A 23,155-nucleotide genomic window follows, 5' to 3' on the forward strand; every position below is an offset into this window, starting at 1 on the left:
TTGTTTGCATGCACCTTCCGATGTTAATCACCTGGAAGAAAAAGAACGGCTTGCATTGATATAGCACCTTTCTGGGACAGGACATCCCAAAGCGCTTTACAGCCAATGAAGTACTTTTGAAGTGTAGTCACTATTGTAATGTAGGAAACTCAGCAGCCGATTTGCTCTTGGCAAGCTACCACAAATAGCAATGCGATAATGGCCCAAGACGAGAGGTGTTAACGGGGGCATAAGGCTACAGTAGTGGGTGAGTAGACACCAAATTTTCTAGCTGCAGGGGGCTATATGGGCGCAGGAGAGGCACCAATCATGGCACCTATTGGGGGTGGGGAGTGATGTCTTGGATACTGCCAAGATGATTAGCTTTGAGACGTGTGCAATATTATCCCCGACTGTGTAAAACTTACATATTAATAGTCTACAAGCCTTTCCTGTTGCAGTAGATACGTGCTTGCAGTTTGTTACTGAACGCATGGGTATGGTCCATTTAATCTGTTGTTGGGAAGCTTACAGTGATGATAAAGTAATTCTGGTTCTCCTAATGCTTGGGGGTATGTAGGGAAACTGATACACTAATGTACCCTAAGCAAATATGACCTGAGAAGTGACTTTAGACATCATTAACTGTTAATTGATGCTTATGATTGTCTATGCTTTTGATTGGAACATTGAGGATTGGTACTGGCAATGCTTAATTGGTAAGAATCCGACACTCTGAAACTTCTTAACTCTTTACACATATATTGATCTCTGAAAATGGAGCATGTCAAACTAACCACTTTGAGTAGGTTTCAGAAAACAATGCATGTTTAGCTGGTCAATAAATTTAATAGAACATCTTGTAAGTTTTCAGTGATGCTTTTCTTTCAGCAATCTGAGTGTGCTAAAACACCAACAGTTTGTGCTCTGTGCTGTCATTTACTCTACTATAAAGTGCTGTAAAGACAGCATAAAGATGCATGGACTGAAGATTTTAAAAAGATTGTTTCTGAGTAGGTTTTCTTTTGTACTGAAGTATCTAGTTTACATATAGGCAGAATGAATGCCCCCCAGTCTGAAAATCACTGACCTGGGTAAGTAAAAGTCTTACCATATAAATAAAGAACAGGAAGAAAATCCAGAATGTTTTATCTCTGTCCTCCTTCCAGTCTTCTCCCTTCCCCTCCTCCTGCTGTCTTCAATGCCTTCTAACTCCTTGCAGATCAGTGGATTCTGATCATCCAAATATCCAGTTACAAGAAAAGTCAATGATGAGAAGAGGCTATTTGGCATTTTGAGCTCATCCCTCTAGTACAGCAACTGTCCCATTATGGCATTTAATTGCATTTGGAATCTTAGATTTTGCTTGGTAGATGATTACAAATATTTTTCCTGGTACCTGCCCTAAGTTTTTTTTTTTAAGTGACTTCCATTTACAAAGGAGGTGCCTCATCAAAATATATAACATTTTAAACGGTATTTAAAGTAAAGAGGACATTCTTCCTGGAGCCTATAGGGAAATATTTCATAATGTTTTCTAATGCCTCACTCGTTTTATGCTTGGTACCAGTTTTGTTCCTTTTTGCGTGTAACCTTTTCGACACAACTGTAATGATCCTGAGGGACTGGTCTATGGGAGTTTGGAGTCATGAATCATCCCACCTATAGGAAGGGGAGAGGGAGGTTACTATATAAGGAAAAACACAGGAGGTTCTGTAGGAAGAGAGAGAGGAAGAAAGAGGGAAGCAGATATTATTGCAGTTGATGGCTTATATCATCGCCAGTTATTGTTAAATGCAATTTTATATACATAACCCTCTTGCAGCTTTGTCAGTGCAAAGTTAGAGACCCTGTTATCTGGTACTTAGATATGTCTTTATACAAGTATTTATTTTGCAGCACGACCAAAACTGAACACTGTATTCTTTGGATAACCAATGCATAATGGTACTGTTGCATAAATTCTGGATATATATAGACAGAATACTGACAGATGTCCTTTTGGCTTTATCAATTGCTCTATCACATTTTCTGTGCATTGAATGTGATGCTTACTATTGCATACAGACTCCTTTATAAGACCTCCTGTGCTAATTCAGTTCTGTTTATTGAATTCTTATATTTTTATTATTGCCAAATATCATTTGCCTTGACTCCAATTATATAACCGTCTAAACCCTTTTGTGATTCACTTATTGGATAGTGTTTATCTACTACTTTCGGGTCAGTTTGCCCAGCTTACAGTAGGTTTAAGAAGCATTCACTACAGAGAAAATAATAACTTACTACGAATGTCTGTAGCACACCCAATGCTCTAGGCTTGGGTATTATGAAGTCAGCATGGCAGACACATTTGATAAGTTAAGGGATTTAACATTAACAATCTCATGGGTTTCTGTGTCCATGTTATTTATATAGATTAAAAGCAAGCACCGATTCTTGCAGTCATCATTTTCTCTTCCTCCCCTACTCCCCCATATAACATTATTAGTCCTATCCCCAGCACTAATTTGCCTTTCTTTTTAACTAGTTTCCATGTTCTGCCCTGGGGTTCTGTGGCTTTTAACTTATCGGCAAGTCTTTCATGTGGATCTTTATCATTAGACTGCTATTTATTCCATTTTATTTGCCATGTTCTCAAAGATGTCCAGGAGCTTCTCCGGCAGGATGTACAGTCAAATCCATGCTTGCCTTTTTTTAAATTAAATTGTTCGTGTACAAATATTTGTCCAGCGTAGATTCTAATATTTTACCTGTTATATTAGGCCTAATGGATTGCCTGGGTCAGTTTTGTCATCTTTTTTAAACATGGATACTGTTTGCCTGCTTGCTTCCAGTACTGGGCCTGGCCATTCCTTCAGGATGCTATCCAATGTTCAGAGGTTTTCTTCTTCAGAACTGTAGGATATACAATATCTGACCCATGAGATTGTTAATGTTAAATCCCTTAACTTATCAAATGCGTCTGCCTTGCTGATTTCATAATACCCAAGCATTGGGTGTGCTACAGACATTCATAGCAAGTTATTATTTTCTCTGTAGTGAATGCTTCTTAAAATTTGATTTCATATGACACAAAACTGGGTGGGAGGGTGAGTTGTGAGGAGGATGCAGAGAGGCTTCAGGGTGATTTGGACAAGTTGGGTGAGTGGGCTAATGCATGGCAGATGCAGCATAATGTGAATAAATGTGAGGTTATCCACTTTGGTAGCAAAAACAAGAAGGCAGATTATTATCTGAATGGCTGTAAACTGAGAGAGGGGAAGATGCAGCGAGACCTGGGTGTTCTCACACACAAGTCACTGAAGGTAAGCATGCAGGTCCAACAGGCGGCAAAAAAGGCAAATGGTATGTTGGCCTTCATAGTGAGAGGATTTGAGTACAGGAGCAGGGATGTCTTGCTGCAATTATACAGGGCCTTGGTGAGGCCACACCTGGAATATTGTATGCAGTTTTGGTCTCCTTATCTGAGGAAGGGTGTTCTTGCTATAGAGGGAGTGCAGCGAAGGTTTACCAGACTGATTCCTGGGATAGCGGGACTGAAGTATGAGCAGAGATTGAGTCGGTTAGGATTATATTCGCTGGAGTTCAGAAGAGTGAGTGGGGATCTCATAAAAACCTATAAAATTCTAACAGGACTTGACAGGGTAGATGCAGGAAGGATGTTCCCGATGGTGGGGGAGTCCAGAATCAGGGGTCATAGTCTAAGGATACGGGGTAAACCTTTCAGGACTGAGATGAGGAGAAATTACTTCACCCAGAGAGTGGTGAGCCTGTGAAATTTGCTACCACAGAAAGCAGTTGAGGCCAAAACATTGTATGTTTTCAAGAAGGAGTTAGATATAGCTCTTGGGTCTAAAGGGATCAAAGGGTATGGGGCGAAAGCGGGAACAGGTTACTGAGTTGGATGATCAGCCATGATCATAGTGAATGGCGGAGCAGGCTCGAAGGGCCAAATGGCCTACTCCTGCTCCTATTTTCTATGTTTCTGTGTCTGTATTTAAATTATATTCTCTAGTGTCTCTGCCACTTTCCTCACTCTCTGTTCTTTTGCTGTTAGGATATTGAAAGAGGGACGCCTCCTTGAGATAAAATTGGAGCTTAATTAACATGCAAACACAGACCTGAAGGCACTAGGTAGAGGTTGCCAACATCTACTTAACAAACGAACCCACCTTATCACCCTCACTGTACATATTTTACATTATCCACAACTCAGCTACAGCATAACAGGAGAAAACTTGATCTGAAATCTGCTACATGAATCCACCTTACTTCAAGGTGACATGGATTGTGAGGACCTGGTTTCGTTCCTGTGGTTCCCCAGCTGAACGCCAGTCTTGACTGTGCCTTTTTGGAGTCACCAGCAAAATAAAACATGCAAAGAAACAAGAGAAGTTTAGGTTTGCTTTTTAGAATGGGGCAGATGGGAGGGAATAAAAGATGTTGATGACATTGATGAACATTTCTAACATAAAATACCACCCGATGGGGAGGATTGCAATTAGATACTTCAAGAAAAGAGAGAAGGCCTTTGAACAACCTCCTTCCAACACACCGAGTCGGATAGTGTTACAGCACAGAAACAGGCAAATCAGCGTATCAACTCTGCTGCCCTTTTTCTCTGCATGAGCCACCTGCTCCGATCTCACTCCACTGCGCGCTCCTCATATCGTTTAATTTTCCTATTTTTCAAACAATTCTATAATTTTCTCTAATATGACTTACGAACTCTGATTCAACAATGGTTTATTGCAGAGAATTCCACATTCTAGCTACCCTCTGTGCAAAGAAATTTATCTTATCTACCCTTTTAATTAGTTTTATGGTTATCTTAAATTTGTGCTGATTTACCATGCTACTAACCAATATATGCAATCTATTACTATTTATTATATCCTAAACCTTCACAATCTTGAAGTCCTCGATCAGATGACACAGCCTTCTCAACTCAGCTGAAAAATGCTCCGCCTTCTCAAGTCTCTCATTACATCTTATTGAAACTGTATCTTTTCCATTAGTTTTATCTCTTACCTGTCCAGAACTACATGATATTCATTATGTCCTAACTAAAACCCAGTACAAGTTGAACATTTCCTCCTTGCTACTGGATTCACTGCTGCTAGATACAAAACCAGTGATTCCATTTGCCTTTTTGTTATCTTAGCAACTTATGCTGCCACCTTTTAATGGCCTGTGTATCTGCACACCAAGGTTCCTCTTCTCCTCTAATCCATAAAAATGTGACTATTAAAGGATGGTCTTTTCCTTATTCTTCCAAAATGGATTACTTCACATTTCTCAACATTGAACTGCATTTGCCATCTATTTGCCTATTCTAGCAGCCTATCTTTATCCTTCTTCACTCTTTCATACTCCTTGCCACAATTACCGTACTCGCTAACTGACTGTCATCATCAAGCAAGTTACTTATTCTACTTATTAACGAGTAAGAGGTCGAAGGTGATAAGATTCTGTGAAATTCTTTGCTGACCCCTGAGCGAGTGAAAACTCTCAGATTTTAATCTGGCCTTATGAGCAACATTAATGTATAAATGACAGGCATCTAGATAACAGGACCTCGACAACAAAAACTTGCATTTGTATAACACCTTTAAAGTGGTGAAACATCCCAAGGCACTACACAGGAAGCGTTAATCAGACAAAATTTGTCACCAAGCCACAAAACAGATGAACAAGGCTTTGGTTTATTGTCCCATTCGAAAATGGCAGCTCAGTCAATGCAGCACTCCATTAGTACTGTACTGAAGAGTTGCTCTAGATTACTTGCGCAAGTCCTGGAGTGGAACTTGAACCTGCAACCTGATTCAGAGTTAAAAGTGTTGCTCGCTGACAAAGCTTGTGTTATAACTAAATATTTGTTCATCATTTTTTTTGAATCAGGTATAATAAAATGGGCTTAAAGTAGTAAATGTAATATTTTAGTGTATCAATATACAAGCAAGTTCCTCTTTTCCACGTGAACAGCTTTCATTTGCATTTGAACACAAGAAATAGGAGCAGGAGTAGACCATACGGCCCATTGAGGCTGCTCCGCCATTCAATACGATCATGGCTGATCTTGGGCTTCAATCCCATTTTCCTGCCCGCTCCCCATATCCATTGATTCCCTGCGAGACCAATCATTGATCTAATCTGCCTTAAATATTCAATGATGGAGCATCCACAACCCTCTGGGGTAGAGAATTCCAAAGATTCGCAACCCTTTGAGTGAAGTAATTTCTCCTCCTCTCAATCCTGAATGATCGGCCCCTTATCCTGAGACTGTGCCCCCGTGTTCTAGATTCCCCGACCAGTGGAAAGGTGAGAAATGGATGTTAAACACTGATTCTCCAGATTTCCCTTCAATTGTGCTCAGTGCTGTGATCACGGGAGAGTTGAATTTATCCATTAACACAGCCATGTTCTGGGAATTACTACAACATATTTTAAATTGATCTTCGCAGGTTGATATCAAACAGTGCCATTACTTGGTCGACCTCGATAGAGAGACAGAGACTCCACGTGAGCCGAGATATTCTGCAAACAAAGAAGAATGGGTGACCATAGCGTACAAACCGTTCTTAGATGTCACAAGGTGAGCTTATATTCTTTTAAACAACTGAACAGTTATGTGCAGGAGCTTTTTGCCAATGGAACTTTGACGCTGGTTTTCTTGCAATAGTTTCTTCATGGCGTGATCGAGATCGCAATAAGTAGGCCAAGTGATTAGACTTGACGTCCCACGACAATTGGCGTGGTTTTCTACACTTATACATGTTGTACGATCTACTGCCCAAGTATTTCAGGTTTTGAATGCAAAGCCCCAGCGGCAGTGAAAATGCCTGTTTCTGAGCAATAACAGATCACTTATGCTAATACTAAGCAATGAAGGTACATTGTGGTTTCTGAGTCTCCTGTTTTTAGATCTACTGTCTGTGCTATGGGAGATGTTGTAAGTTTGATGGACTTTTATACCTGCCAGCCAGTTCTGACAGTTGTTGCTTAACAGGAAATTAATGTGCACTTAGATTTATGTTAATATTGCTTTGACTTGCTTCATAGTGGACAATCCTGATTGGTTTCCACATGATTGGACAGTAGATTAGGAGCAGTAAATCTGCTTTCTATATTAAAAAAGCTTTTATTAGGAGCAGTAAATCTGCTTTCTATATCAAAAAAGCTTTTCTATGGAATATTTTCTCAATCGACTAATGTTTTGCTACTGGCAACAGAATGCTAGGCCAGAAATAATCTTGCCTTTGCTGTGTGGCTGATTGGCCTACTCCTGCTCCTAATTCGTCTGTATGTTTGTTTGTATTGAGGGCATTTGCCTTAAATATAGCTTAACAATGTTTTGTCTGACAGGAGTGCTTCAATCCAGCAAACTGCACTGTCATTGTGTGGTTACTTTCCCTGAGACCTTGGTTCCAGAGTTTGCAGTGGTCTGTAGTCTTAGCAGCACAGCCACAATCCACTGATAAAAAAACCGATGCAGATTTTTGAATGGTGGAATGAAGGAAATCATGCTGATGTGGTGCAATGTTCAGCATTTCTTCAGTGAGTTGTAACCCTGCTGCTATGTGCCTAGTTTCAGGAAACTGTAATGGTCTAGTGCTTAATTCAAAGACTATTATCTGCTCTAAGGAGAAATTAAAATCCATTAGGACTAAAGGTGACTAAGATTATAGTGCAGGTGTGCACACTGCACACAAGTATACGTACTGACCTCTGCTGGGGATCCAAATGAATTTGTACATTCTTGTTGACTTGGACTTGTTTATTCTTTTGATCTTTTCCTGATCTGATGGTTCTACTGCTGCTCCACGGGTGTATTCTCCAGCCACAGTCCAGCATTGGATAGAAAGAAAGAAACACTTGCATTTATATAGTGCCTGTCACGACCATAGGACATTCCAAAGTGGTTTACAGGCAATTAAGTACTTTTTGAAGTGCAGTAATTGTTGGAAATGCAGCAGCCATTTTGTATATAGTAAAGTGCCATAAACAGGAATGTGATGAATGAGTATTTAATCTGTTTATTGGTGATGTTGGCCACGACACTGTAGAGAATTCCTCTGTGAATAATGCAATGGTATCTTTTATGCCTACCTGAGAGGGCAGACAGGATCTCAGTTTAACTTCTTATCCAAAAGGCAGCACCTCTGAAGTGTCAACCTAGGTTTTATGCTGAAGTCTCTGGAGCTGGGGCTTGAACCCACAACCTTCTGACTTCTGTCACCTGTTCCCCAGTTATTTCCTCCTGCCTTGTCTTTGTTTTTTTCATTAATGACCATTCCATTTCTTTTAGTGTCATCGTCATGAATGGCAAACAGCATCGGAAAGTTAAACAAGTGCTTCCACAAGTCAATGCCAGTCAATGCAAATGAGTATGTGGAGTTGAGCTGTAGGCGGTTATGCTGCTGTCCCCAGAGCAGATGAGAGCCCTGCTGTTTTATGCTAAACTTCAGACTTGATAATTAAGTGGTCATGAAGTGTACGCCAGTAGATTTATTCTGCTTGTAGTTTCTCCAGTTAATTCCCTTAGTTCCCCTTATACCCACTCAGCCACTAGAACCGCTGCATAGCATCTGCTGCTGGCCATCAGCCAGCAGAAAGTGTATCCTTGAAAAAAATTGAGTGCGTCTTTTTTTGACCTCAGTGGAACATTCCAGATAGCAGTCTAGGCCCTCTGAGGCAGGTGCTTCGTTAAAACGCCAAGGCATCCCATTCACCTGTCAGCAAGTTGTTTGCATTACTGGGCATTTTATATTTTTCTGTTCTATTCTCAGTCATTTTTGAAATTAGCTGTGTATCACTGACTCTGACAACTTTCGCACCATGAGTTTGACAAATTTTTCCATAGGTGAAATAAAGCACTGTAATCTCTTTAATCACATATTTGTGCACAGACTCCTCGCTTTGAACTATTTTGTGCTGTCCACTTTCCCTGATTTCCCTGAGTGTATTTTTATTCCTTCATGGGATGTGGGTGTCACTGGCAAGGCCAGCATTAGTTGCACATCCCAAATTGCCCTTGAGGGTGATGGTGAGCCCTCTCTTGAACTGTTGGAGTCCATGTGGTGTAGGTACACTGACAGTACTGTTAGGAAAGGAGTTCCAGGATTTTGATCTAGCAAAAGCAAATGAACGACAATATAGTTCCAAGTCAGGATGGTGTGTGCCTTGGAGGGGAACTTGCAGGTTCTTCTCGGTGATAGAGGTTATGGGTTTGGAAGGTGCTGTCAAAGGAGCCTTGGCGAGTTGCTACAGTGCACTTTGCAAATGATCTCTCACCAGCTCGTTGTAGACTTCTCCAATACCATACACCTTAAGGGAGGATCCGAAACCAGCTCTCAACTCCTGCAATAAGTCTCCAGATCCTGCAGCCCTTATCCTAACTCACACCAAGGCCCATTCTCCCATCACCCTTGTACTCGCTGGCCTACATGGCTCCCAATTTGGCAACACATTAATTTTAAAATTTTCATCCTTGTTTTCTCGTCCTCCATGGTCTTGCCACTCCCGAGCTCTGTAACCTCCTCTAGCCCTACAACCCTCCAAGATCTCTCTGCTGCTCCAGTTTGGCTTTTTGCTCATCCTCTATTTTCACCACTCCACCATTGGCAGCCATGCTTTTGCAATTTAAAACAAAAATTCTGATGACCAGAAAAAGACCACTGTCTGCTTTAAGTAAACACTCAGCTCTTCTTCCACCAACTTCAATTAGGCCTGACGCAAAAAGTAATTTATCCAAAAGTATCTTCTGTGGTTTGTGCTGACAGTTTTATGGTGGGAGGGGCAGCCAATGTTGTGAGAAGAGTTCCCAATCCCAGTTATAAATTGTACAGTGGCACTGAGCAGATACCTCAAGGAAGATCCAGATCACTCTGGACCAGACATGTGAACCGTAGAGGTTATATCCAGCTGCCTAGGCCCTAAGCTCTGGAATTCCCTCCCTAAACTTCTCTGCCTGTCTCCTCCTTGAAGACCCAGCTTTTGGTCACCTGTCCTAACACCTCCTTATGTGACTGTCAAATGTTGTTTGATAATTGCTACTGTGAAGAGTCCTGGGATGTTTTATTACAAACTGTAATGCAATTTGTCATTGTAGCTGTTGCTAGAGAGCTGCAAGCAAATTATCTCCCAGCCACTTAGTTGATGCACCACATTCCGTTGAAACCTTTGTGCTTCTACAAGGAAAGATGGCAACTGTTAAATCTAAATTATATCCTTTGCGGAAAAGACTATTCACAATTCGTTAGTTATGATAGTATAACGATTGTTGTAATAGACTGCCAACTCAGAGATTGAGGGTCAAATCCTACTATAGCCTCCTTTTCAATTGCTCCTGTTTCCTCCTATTTCTCATCCGTATGGAAGCTCAATCATTGAGCATGTTCAAGACAAAAATCGATAGATATTCAGACACTAACGACATAGAGGGTTATGGGGAAAGTGCGGGAAAATGGCGTTGAGGTAGATGATCAGTCATGATCTAATTTGAATGGTAGAGCAGGCTCAATGGGCTGAATCATCCACTCCTGCTCCTATGTTCCTCTGCTCTGACATGCTGCCCCTCAGCGACATCATCCGAAAGCACAACATTAGTTTTCACATGTACACTGATGACACCCAGCACGACCTCACCACCAGTTCTCTCCACTCCTCCACTGTTGCTAAACTATCAGACTGCTTATCCAACTACCAGTACTAGATGAGCAGAAATTTCTTCCAATTAAATATTGGGATGACTGAAGCCCTCGTTTTCAGTTCCCGCTCCAAACTCCGTTCCCTAGCTACCGACTCCATCCCTGTCCCTCGCAATAGCCTGAGATTAAACCAGTCTGTTTGCAACCTTGGTGTCACATTTGACCCAGAGATGAGCTTCCGACTTCATATTTGCACCATTTCAAAGACCGCCTATTTCCACCTCAGTAACGTCGTTCGACTTCGCCCCGTCTCCGTTCATCTGCTGCTGAAGCCCTCATTCATGCCTTCGTAACCGCTAGTCTTGACTATTCCAACACATTCTTGGCTGGTCTCCCAAATCCTACTGTCCATAAACTTGAGGTCATCCAAAATCTGATGTCCATGTCTTAAATTGCACCAAGCGCCATTCTCCTAGCACCCCTGTGTTCGCTGACCTACATTGACACCCAGTCAAGCAACATCTTGATTTTAACATTCTCATCCTTGTAATCTCCTCTAGCCTCACAACCTTCCGAGATATCTCTGCTCCTCTAATTCAGGCCTCTTGTGCATCCCTGGTTTTAATCACTCCACCACTGTTGGCTGTGCCTTCAGTTGCCTCGGCCCCAAGCTCTGGAATACCCTCCCTACAACTCTCCGCATCTCCACCTCGCTTTCCTCCTTTAAGACACTGCTTAAAACCTACCTCTTGGACCAAACTTTTGGTCATCTGACTTAATATCTCCTTAAATAGTTCAGTGTCATACTTTGTTTTATAATGCTTCTGTGAAGTGCCTTGGGATTTTATTTTATTTTTTATTTATTTATTTAGAGATACAGCACTGAAACAGGCCCTTCAGCCCACCGAGTCTGTGCCGACCAACAACCACCCATTTATACTAACCCTACAGTAATCCCATATTCCCTATCACCTCCCTACACTAGCGGCAATTTACAATGGCCAATTTACCTATCACCTGCAAGTCTTCAGCTGTGGGAGGAAACCGGAGCACCCGGCGGAAACCCATGCGGTCACAGGGAGAACTTGCAAACTCCGCACAGGCAGTACCCAGAACCGAACCCAGGTCGCTGGAGCTGTGAGGCTGCGGTGCTAACCACTGCGCCGCCCTGTGTTTTATTACGTTAAGGATGCTATATAAATACAAGTTGTTTTTGTTGCAGCAACTTGTGAAACTGAATTCAGTAAATCAGAACTGGTAACAGAAAACTTTACTGTGAATCCTTCTGTTTAGTTCACTCATTCAGGAAAAGGAACCTGTCACTCATATCTGGTGGCTCACTACTGACTGGTAATACCTTCTGAACTAGTTTACCAATCTGTTAAAGCAGTCACTAAGAGCCCCACAATTGCTCTTTTTTTTTAACTAGGGAGGGACAGTAAATGTGAGCTTACCAACAATGTCCACATCCTGAGAACAGACTTAAAATAAATAGAATGGGCAAAAAAACACATATCTGTTATGAGAAAGAAAGGATAATGCTTTGTGTGAAACCCTTCATCAGAAGAGAGCTCCATGTAATCTATCAAATTTCTAGTGCTTTCTGCTTTTGTGATTTTGAATGTTAGGTTTTCCTGTTCACAGTTCATAAAGTTTCAACCTACGTAGATCAGCTGCAGTCAAACTAAACGCCCCCTAAAAAGGCCAATTTAGTATTCAGAGAGAAGTGCAAGCAGTTCATGAACCAGTCTTGGTGGAACATCAATCAGGTTTCAAGATAGCTGAGAGCAGTATTTTACTCCAGTTTCTGACGACAGCACAGTCAGCTAAAACCATCTGTGTCTCACTCCAACTTCAGCACAGCTGTCTAATATGTCAGGAGGTGTTTGATGCAGCAGAACCCTGAGACGTGCCGTACTTCCTTATTTGGTGATGTTACTTAGCCCTTGCAGGCCCCCACCCGATCACAAAGTCTGGATGTGCGTCATGAATTGCTTGATACTTATTTAGCACATTTCTGAACAACAAACCTTAATAAAAACAGTTCTACAGATTAGAAAATCCATAGGACTTCAGCAAGGTTTCTTTATCAGCAAGATACTCTCAATTTCTTTCACCTCACTTCAGCCTCATAGTGGTGATTGATCGCACCCACTCGTATTTTTGTGATCAGGTTACATTACCAAACTATTTCCAGTGAATCCAATTCCTTTGAATGAGGGAACAATGTCAAATGCATCCTTTCTCCTACATTACAATGGTGACTAAACTCCAAGATTACTGCCTTAGCTCCAAAGTGCTTTGGGATGTCCTAAGGTTGTGATAGGTGCTATGTAAATGCAAGTCTTTCTTCCACATTGGAGCAATATTGGCAACAAAGCATAATTGTACTTGTATGAGATTCATGCACGCCTCATTGCTCTGAAGTCACAAACACTTGCTCTGGCTACTTGGCAAGCTGACGGTGAATTGATTTATGACTTTAACCCCTTATAGGGACTAAACCAAATCAGGAGTACATCCCTATGAACCTCCTTTAATCAAGTTCAAACCAGACAAATTCTCATAGACACTTACTTAGGTCCAAAGAATTGTACTAGCTTTCTCTCAAAGAAAGAAAATCAACAGAGAATATTACCATCTTTTGGATAGCCTATTTTTTATAATTTATGGCTAAGTCATAAATATCCCAGATATTATAAGGGTCTGGGAACTCTCTTCAATACATATCTCTCCACTTAGAGACACAGAAAGGGGGTTCTTTGTAGTTGTATACAAAATGCTACATAGAGTCATAGAGAGATACAGCACTGAAATAGGCCCTTCGGCCCACCGAGTCTGTGCCGACCATCAACCACCCATTTATGCTAACAAAGTGATTCCTGACAACGCAGCCGGCCACAGACGTCATCAGGCTGCGCCAAAGTGCGCACATGCGCAGACTGGCCCCTGCTCCCTGCGCTGCATTCCGACTTGCCAGGACTGGTTAGTACATGCGCCGATGACGTCATCGCGTGCATCTTCGGGCAACGCACCTGGTCGGCCTCTGTGCATGTGCTTTATGCGAACAGCAATGCAACGCTACCGGGTATTCACCCATGCGCCAAGCTCTGCTCCGCTCCCCGCTTTGCTGCTCTCGCCGGCTGCTCCGCTCCCCACCTTTACCGGCCCACTCTCCTTTCCTTCCCCCCTCCCACACTCCGCTCCCCCCACCCCGGCCCGATCCGCTCTGCCACCTCGCTCCGCTTCCCCCCGCCACCCCCGGCCCGCTTTTCTTCCCCCCTCCTCCCTGGCCCACTCGCTTTCTCCCTCCCGCCATTGTGTGCTGCCGTGTGTTTAGGTCAGGTTGCCTTCGTGTGATTATTTGAGCAGCGCCGTCTTTAGTCCTGGCAGCTGCCTGAAGTCACAGACTGTGACATTTTAGTGGCACATGCTGCATTTGCACATGTGCCACTGCAGCGCCACCTCGTGGTAGCATTGTCAGCAAACGCAGCCTTATACTAATCCTACATTAATCCCATATTCCCTACCACCTTCCTATACTAGGGGAAATTTACAATGGCCAATTTACCTATCACCCTGCAAGTCTTCGGCTGTGGGAGGAAACTGGAGCACCCGGCGGAAACCCACGTGGTCACAAGGAGAACTTGCAACTCCGCACAGGCAGTACCACTGCGCCACTGTGCTGCCCTACATGAGACGATTTATTAACATTTATAGATTTATTAAAGAATTTAACATGCAATACACTTCTAAATGGATAAGTATATCACAATATCCAATATTACTAAAAGATGTAACACATAATCTTATTTCTAACATAGAATCCAAAGGTTGAACCTTGCTAATGTTACAACAAAATATCTTACAATATCCAGAATATCCATCAAAATGTAAAGTAAACTTTTTACCTTAAATTCCCCGTAGTTGAGAAGCATTGTTGAGGATTCAGCACTTCTAATCTTTGCTTCAAAACCTCTCATGTTTATACTGCTTCTGAAGTGTCATCTGACTTATAGCATTTAGTTGTTACCTTCCTGTGTGTGTTTTTCTTGCTTTTTAAAATCTATATCTTTAACTACCATCTCCACATAATGTTTTACTGGAATTATCTTGCTCTTGAAGCTGTGGGCATTTATCTGGTCAAAATGTTTATAATTATGTTTACTTGGCCTCTTGTTCCTGCAAGTCCATTCAGTTTATTGTTTTATTATCTATAATTGCCCTTTCCATGGCACCCCAAAGCAACCTCTGGAGCTGACCTATCTGCATCAACAACCCCTAAAACCAGTTAAGTTTATTGCTACCTCTTACTGATGTCACACAGGATATTTCAATGTGTGTGTTTATCTTCCAAGCCCCCTGACAACAGAGACACAAATGGATTTCCCAACTTGTTTCTGGTTCATAACAGGGACCTTGAAATTTTTTAACTCTACCTTCTTAAAGGGGAATGTCAGTGAGTCCTGAAAACTGACCATGTATTCAATCTTTAATTCTAAAAGGTATAATATTTTAACTATTTCTAAATTTTACCTAATTAAGCCTATTATACCTATATTCCATCACAACGGGTGGGTTCAGGCTGCTTGTTGCTAGACCCAAACTTAGTGACCCAACCTGGGTGCTACTGCCACCAGCATCCAATGGTTGGAAGCACCCAAGGAAGCCCCTTCCCAATGAGACTGGTGACACCACTGACAGCAGTGGGTATATTTTGTTTGTTTTACTTGGTTGCCTCTCATAAGCAACCTCTTTGTACTAGTATTTAACGTAGTTGGCTGCCAGTCTTTAGCTGTTGTTCGCCTCTCCCCATTTACTTTGATCAGTTTAAAAGGGGACTTGTCTAGCTACCATTTTCATGTCTGTTGAAGATAGGCTTGCCAGCTCAGATCGGACGTATTTCTGGAGCTCTCATCACATGCCCTATTGCCTCCAACCACCCCACTTGGTCAAACAGACTTTTTTTCCACATCTGCAATATTGATACAACTAACCAACAAAAGTCTTCCAAAGGAAATAAATAATGTGCACAGTTTCTGTAGTGCTCCTATGATTTATCTCCTGGGGGTGCTTACGGCAGCGTCCAGGAAATTAATCCTTCATTCCTGGAGGCTCCAGGGTTAGTAACCAAAGTCAAAACGTCAGTCCCCTCTTTGTCTTTTCTGATGTTGAAAAACTTTGTGTATTTTTGTTTCGAATATAGGGTTCTTTACCTCCCCAAGTCCTCTCGACATCCTACAATTTAAAGGCTTTTAACATCCAAGCTTGTTTGTAATTTTGTTTCACATGATTCTTTCAGCCTTCACATGGCTCTGTAGTATGGGCTATAGCCCTTCACCTACATTACTCAAGAAAGTGGGAATCTAAAGCAGTGATCCCATTTGCAGAAGACTTTCAAATTGTATATTTTTGATCTGTATAAATAGTCACACTCCTGGTGATGTTCCCCATTAAGGCAGGAAATTAAATTGATATTCTTACTGCCCAAAGCAGCTGTATTACTCTTCAAATACGGAACTCTCAGTAGGGTTGCCAATGATCCAGGGATGTCCTGGAGGCTGTAAGATTTCAAGATTAATCTCCAGGGAACTGCTGCATGCAATTCAGGAGAAAAATCATAGTCACATTCAAAGAATTACATGGTTTTCTTCATTTTCTTTGAAAGCTTTTGTTTATTAGTTATAAAAATGCTGAAGATGGGCAGGGGGAGGAGGTTGGGGGGAAAGGCTGTTTGACTGGGGGAGGCATTTGGAGGCAGGAGATCATGTGATACCCCCAGGAATAAGTCCAACCAGTGTTGGTAACCCTAACTCTGAGACATGGACGAAGTTAGTTTACTCACATCGACAGATCTGCTTAAGGGAGGAGACAGTGGTTGTGGGGGGGGGGAGGGGAGAGGAAATGGCAGACTTGGAGTTGTATTTTAATTCCTTGTATGACTTTCGTGGGTCAAAACCAGATGTGAGTGATTAACTCGCAGATTGTATCTCTGATGCACTTATGGGAAAAATGGTGGTTCTCTAGCCTATTTTGTTTGTATGATTTACACTAACATCAGTTGTGGGGAGTGAACAAGCTGGGTGTTGGGCTTTTCACACTCAGCTGTGAAAAGTGGAGCCTTTTATGAAGAAATGAGAGGGATCACAATTCTACTGTTATGACCAGGTGAGAAAGGTGTCTCGGGGTCTTTTACCATCTTCACCTGGTCTTATTGTAACAGGGTTTAATTTTAAACACACTGTGTTTTGAGCTCCCCCTTTGTGAATCCTTGTTCACAGATTTCCAATTATAAGGCAAGGAAATGAGCACACCAGGTTTTCTTTAGGTTTGAAGAAGAAAAGTGAAATTTATTAAGCCTTAAACTTCAACTCTAATACGGTTAACACCTACGGATATACAATGTGCCCACGCTAGCATGCACACGCAATACAAACATGCAAATAAGAACAGAAAAGAGCAGAAGAAAAATAAAATGGAGAGTTTTGAGGAGGTCTCTAAAAGGGGGTTTTTGTTACTGTTTCTGGGTTTCCAACTCGCCGTAGAGTCCTTGATTGTAGACAGCTGTTACTTTTCGTTGGGGCCCAGTATTCTTCTTAAACCTTGTTCACTATAGGAGGCTTTTCTCTCTTGAGATTTATGTATCTTCGATGGTTTCCAAAGCTGGTGAGATCGAGATGAGAGCAGACAGGAGAGAGGTCTTCTCAGTCCAGGAGCTAACAACCTTCTGAGTTCAAATTCCCTGTTGGAAGTTCAAATTCAAAAAACTCCAACAGTCAGTCATGTGACTAAACTGGCCTGACCATGTCTGTTTGTGTATTCGGCCATCTTAGTAGTTAACCTAGAATGTTCCAACGTCTGGTAATCAAAAGTCCATTGTGGATTAAATTGGAGCAGGGAATGGCTTGTTTGTCCTTTGAAGTACTTGTCTGTTGATATGCCAATGTATCTCTCCAGCCAAAGTCTCCAATTGTTTTTTAAAACAATTCTTTCTTCATCAACATTTAAAATCAATGTTCAAGTGGCGAAATTAATTTTCCTCATTCTTGACAGGTGGGGCTTGCCTGACACTATGTACTCACGCTAAGTCTGGCTTTGTTGTGTTTTGGTGATCTGTTCATTCACATTGTTTGTTTGTTGGCCACTTTCTTAATACACAAATGTTCTCTCTTACATTGCAAGCACCGGGTGATGGTTTTCCTGCCTTAGATGACATTCTGGTTTTATTTGGTTTGTTATGACCAAGGCAGGAGTAATGCATTGTTAATTTAGTCCCACTACTCCACAGGTCATAGCATATAAGTAAAGTTTCCCACTTATCGGAAATTAGCCAAATTAAACACTCTGTTTGTCCCCCAGAATAAAGCAGACCATACTAGGTTTCTTTAAAGAACAACAAAATTAACTATTTATTAATGAACTTAAACAATATTGTCTTAAACAATAATGAGATAACTCTATGTGAAAGGATTCTTTTCAAACTTCTTATTCTTCCTAACCCTCATGCACACACACATACATAAAAAAAAAATGGTTAACCGGTTTTAAAAGAATGTTTTGGTTTACAGCTGTTTCTTAGGAATAATAAAATAACTGGGTTGTAACGTTCTGGTAGGATATTTCCAGGTCAGTGAGGTGTCCCAGAGTCCAATAGTCAGATGCCACTCGATGTCTCTCCAGGCGAGGTTGATGAACAGTCTGTGATGGGTAGATGTTCATGGCACTTTGTCTGCAGCAAGCATCACACAGATCTTTCATCAAAGGGTGTAGCAACCTGTCTACTTGGATTTTAAAATAGCAGTCCAGCAATAGAAGGTTTCTTGAGCTTTCAGGATCTCCCAAAACATAAGAGGCAACAGAAATCACTCCTGAGGCAGAGTTTTTTCAGAGACTGGAGGCAATAGGAGTCTGCTACCTTTTAGAAATGCAGAGCTTTCTCTCACCAAAGCAGTCTTCCTCCACAGAGAGCAGCAACTCCTCTTTTCCTGGGTCTTTTCTCTCTCCAGCAGACCACAGCCACCACCTCAAATGTATGATTTATTTTTACAAGAGAGGCAAGCCTTTTTCAGGGCAAGGTCTTTTTTTAAATCTGGTCTGCAAAAACACAGGTCCCAGCCAGTTTGTTCTGCCTCCTGCCTGTCTAGCACTGGTCTTTCACAAAGCAAAAGTGAAACGGGACTGTAACAATAAGTCATGTGACCTGTCATTTCCCTTGTTTGGAACAGGTGTCTTGCAGTCTGTCCCACCCAGTTCAAACACCAAGTTTCAGCATTCAATGTTCACAGAAAATACTTTTTCTCATTCTTTGAAAAACAGGTAGAATTCTAAGCATTCAAATAAAAAAAGCAGAACTCTTGTGACAGGTTCTAAACACCTGAATGAGTTGTTATGATCTGGAATGCGCTGCCTGAAAGGCTGCTGAAAGCAGATATAATAGTAAATTTCAAAAGGGAACTGGATAAATATTTGAACAGGAAAAATTTTCAGGGCTATGGGAAAGAGCAGAGGAGTGGTCTAATTGCATAACTCATAGAGCTGTCAAAGACATGATGGGCTGAATGGCGTTGCCCTGTGCTGTCTGATTCAGTGGTTCTGTGAATTTAAGACATATTTATTGGTGTTTCATTGGTCATTAGCTTTTAATAAAAAATCCTGGAAGCCTTAAATGTACTATGTTTGATCAGAGGATTTTAATACTGGACCTGTTCTAACCATGTGCTGTTAATTCGCTCTAGATGCCTGGGCTTTAGACCCTTCTTTTGAAGTTCGTAATTCAATCAGTGATTTTTTTTTTAAAAGGTCATAAAATGTGCTGCAGCATTTCTTTTTAATCTGGTAATTTATTCTGTAATGTAATGGCATTTGCTAAGCGCATAAGTAAATTAATTGCTGATTGAAGTTTTCTTTGAAGTGGAATGAGATCCAACAGTCTCAGCATAGCGCCTGGTGGGAATCTAGAGCACAAGACTGTCTTAAATCCAATTGCCTGAATCCACAACTGAGCCACGTGCACAGTGAGTGGGTCATCGGGTACATTGAGATTGCTCTCATGTTGGAGTTGTGGGTTCACCGTTGAAGTGTTGAGGACTTCATATTCACCTTTAGCTCGTACCCATTACTTCTGTAAGAGGTTTAGCCGAACATACATACATACTTTTTTAAACTTTCTGCTTTGCTTTTCTGATTCATGTTGCAGTTTGATTTAGCAGCAATCTCCCCAACAGCCCCCAACCCCCACCTCACCGCCTCACCATAATGGCTACTCTTGAGCATCCTAGACTGTAAAGATGGGTAGGTTATTATTGGGAGGTGATCACAACTGATCCCAATCCTGTCCTTTCCAGACATCTACACAAGTGTGCATTTTACCAAAGATCGTGAACTAACAATCTAGAGCCCTAGGTGATTTCCACCCCTCCCCCTCCCCTCTTCATCCTCATCCTGTACCAAGGAGACGGAGTTTGTACCCCTTTTACTTTGATGATGTGCTGTCACAAATCTCTGCAGGTGTTTTTTTGTCACTGCTGCACATCTTAAGTTATGGTATTTGCCATTTATTTAAGTTGCAGGTAAATAAAATACTTAGTTTTTGCACTGTTGAGCTTTTTGGTGAAACAAATCCAGCAGACTTCTTCACTGGAATAGGAGAGATGGTGGGTGGGTTATGGAGTTATGAACATAGGAATTGCTAAGCAGGAAAAGGCCATAGACCATCTAGTTCACCATCTACCATTTTGGTAGTCGCATGATGCAATGATAATTAAGTTGTTGATTAACCATAGCAATTGATCTTTATCAATGAATCTACAAGAAACCTGGACACAGCACTAGGAAAGCCCCCAGCGTTGTAGAGCTTTGGGACCCACAGTTCCTTTTACCTTCCAAATGTGCTGCATTTACCACATGCCATGTCTCAAATTACTTACCAAAATGTTACCCTGCACAAATTGTTTTAACAATTCTCCACACCGCACCCCATCCCAAGATCCTGAGGGTTTGGCTTTAAATCCTGGAAGTAACAAATAAATGTAATAGACTGTTGTCTCGTCATTGTATCATCTTTCTGAGATCGATGACCTTCCAGAATGTGTGTATATGCTTTGTTACTGTTACTGTCAAAATCTAACTTGACTGTTCCAAAGCCTTGAACTTACATAATCTTTAAATTTGATAAGTGACTGATTTGGATTAATTCCCATCATTTGCAAGTAGTAAACTTTTAACCAAAAAAAGATAAATCAATGAAAGTGGAATACAGTTGTGGCAAATCAGAGAAAAGGAATAATACACAACTCCTCCCAATAGGCCAGTGAGAAAAGGCCTTGTTTGATACAATATCAAATGACACAGGCTAGAAGGTCCCAAGTTCAATTCAAAGTCTGTGGGCTGTTTGCTGATTTCAGATGCAGCGTTAAACCGAATCCCTGTCTGCACTCTCTGGTGGCTGTAAAAGATCCCATGGCACTATTTCAAAGAAGAGCAGGGGAGTTCTCTCTGGTGGCCTGGCCAATATTTATCCCTCAATCAACATCCCAGAAACAGATATCCGTATCATATTGCTGTTGTGGGACCTTGCTGTGCGCAAATTGGATGTCATGTTGCCAACATTATAACAGTGATTACACTTTAAAAAGTTTCATTGACGGTAAAACACTTTGGGACGTCCGGTGGTCATCAAAGATGCTATATAAATGCAAGTCTTTTTCAGGTGGAGTGCTGAATTTGTTTCCTCCACTTCTGGGCTAGACAGGGGTGAATTCAGGCTGCTCTTGGTCATTGCCTCATGTGTCCCCACACATACACTTAGCAACATGTGCAAGTCAAGTGGATGTTCTCAGAACAAGGGGTCAGCCATTTAGGACTCAGATGAGGATAAATTTCTTCACAGAGTTGTAAATCTTTGAAATGATCTACCTCAGATGCTCAGTCATCGAGTGTATTCAAGACTGAAATTTATGCATTTTTGGACGCATAGACAATTAAGGGATATGGAATCGGATGGGTAAGTGGAGTGAGGTACACAATCGGCCATGATCTTTTTGTTGGTGGAGCAGGTTCACGGGGCCATATGGCTTATTCCTGCTCGTATTGATTATATGTTCTTAGGTTCTGGAGAGGGTGTGAGCAGGTTTAGTAATCATGGCCTTTATGGTCAAATAACCTACTGGCATATAGCGAATGGGCATGCGGATGAGGTACCAAAGAATTGACAGTGTCTGTGGAATCGTACCTCAGTAATCGTCTGTCACTTCAGGAGAAAAGGGGAGAAACTGTGTTTAGAAAAAGGAGGTGGGGACAATAAAATAGTAGTCCCTGGATCTAGATAACCAATACTATGTACTGTAGCACTGAATAGACCCACAATGGAGTGTTCGCCACATAGACTGATACATCACAGAAGGAGGCCATTTGGCCCATTCTGTATGTGCCAGCTCTTGGAAACAGCTATCTAATTAGTCCCATTCTCCTGCTATTTCCCCAAAGCCCTGCAAATTCCCCCTTTAAGTATTTATTTTTTGAAATTTACTATTGAATCGGATTCCACCACTATTACGAGTAATGAATTCCAGATCACAACAACTCACTGTTTACTTATTTTTAACTCAAGTCGAGTCTGGTTCTTAAGCCAATCTTCTTATATTTGTGTCCTTTGGTTGCAGACCCTTCTGGTACTTAAACCAATTTCTCATGTACTCTATCAAAATCGCCAGGATTTTGAGTTCTTCTTCTTTGGCCTCCTTATCTCGAGAGACAATGGGTAAGCGCCTGGAGGTGGTCAGTGGTGTGTGGAGCATCGCCTGGAGTGGCTGTAAAGGCCAATTCTAGAGTGACAGGCCCTTCCACAGGTGCTGCAGAAAAATTTGTTTGTCAGGGCTGTTACACAGTTGGCTCTCCCCTTGCGCCTCTGTCGTTTTTCCTGCCAACTGCTCAGTCTCTTCGACTCGCCACACTTTAGCCCCGCCTTTATGGCTGCCTGCCAGCTCTGGCGAACGCTGGCAACTGACTCCCATGACTTGTGATCAATGTCACAGGACTTCATGTCGCATTTGCAGACGCCTTTAAAGCGGAGACATGGACGGCCGGTGGGTCTGATACCAGTGGCGAGCTCGCTGTACAATGTGTCTTTGGGGATCCTGCCATCTTCCATGCGGCTCACATGGCCAAGCCATCTCAAGCGCCGCTGACTCAGTAGTGTGTATAAGCTGGGGATGTTGGCCGCCTCGAGGACTTCTGTATTGGAGATACGGTCCTGCCACCTGATGCCAAGTATTCTCCGGAGGCAGCGAAGATGGAATGAATTGAGACGTCGCTCTTGGCTGACATACGTTGTCCAGGCCTCGCTGCCATAGAGCAAGGTACTGAGGACACAGGCTTGATACACTCGGACCTTTGTGTTCTGTGTCAGTGCGCCATTTTCCCACACTCTCTTGGCCAGTCTGGACATAGCAGTGGAAGCCTTTCCCATGCGCTTGTTGATTTCTGCATCGAGAGACAGGTTACTGGTGATAGTTGAGCCTAGGTAG

At 42.0% G+C, this 23,155-nt stretch overlaps 1 protein-coding gene across 3 annotated transcripts in view; it reads left to right on the forward strand.

Moving 5' to 3' along the window:
- The window catches only part of alg9 (ALG9 alpha-1,2-mannosyltransferase), a 265,182-nt gene that overhangs the window by 163,018 nt on the left and 79,009 nt on the right, over window positions 1-23,155 (forward strand). For all 3 annotated transcript variants that reach the window (XM_068053983.1, XM_068053985.1, XM_068053986.1), the window contains exon 14: window positions 6,447-6,577. In XM_068053983.1, the coding sequence (XP_067910084.1) occupies window positions 6,447-6,577 (131 nt within the window). The remainder of the gene's footprint in view (window positions 1-6,446; window positions 6,578-23,155) is intronic.

The sequence above is a fragment of the Heterodontus francisci genome, chromosome 22 (assembly GCF_036365525.1).
Source record: "Heterodontus francisci isolate sHetFra1 chromosome 22, sHetFra1.hap1, whole genome shotgun sequence".
Lineage (NCBI taxonomy): Eukaryota > Metazoa > Chordata > Chondrichthyes > Heterodontiformes > Heterodontidae > Heterodontus > Heterodontus francisci.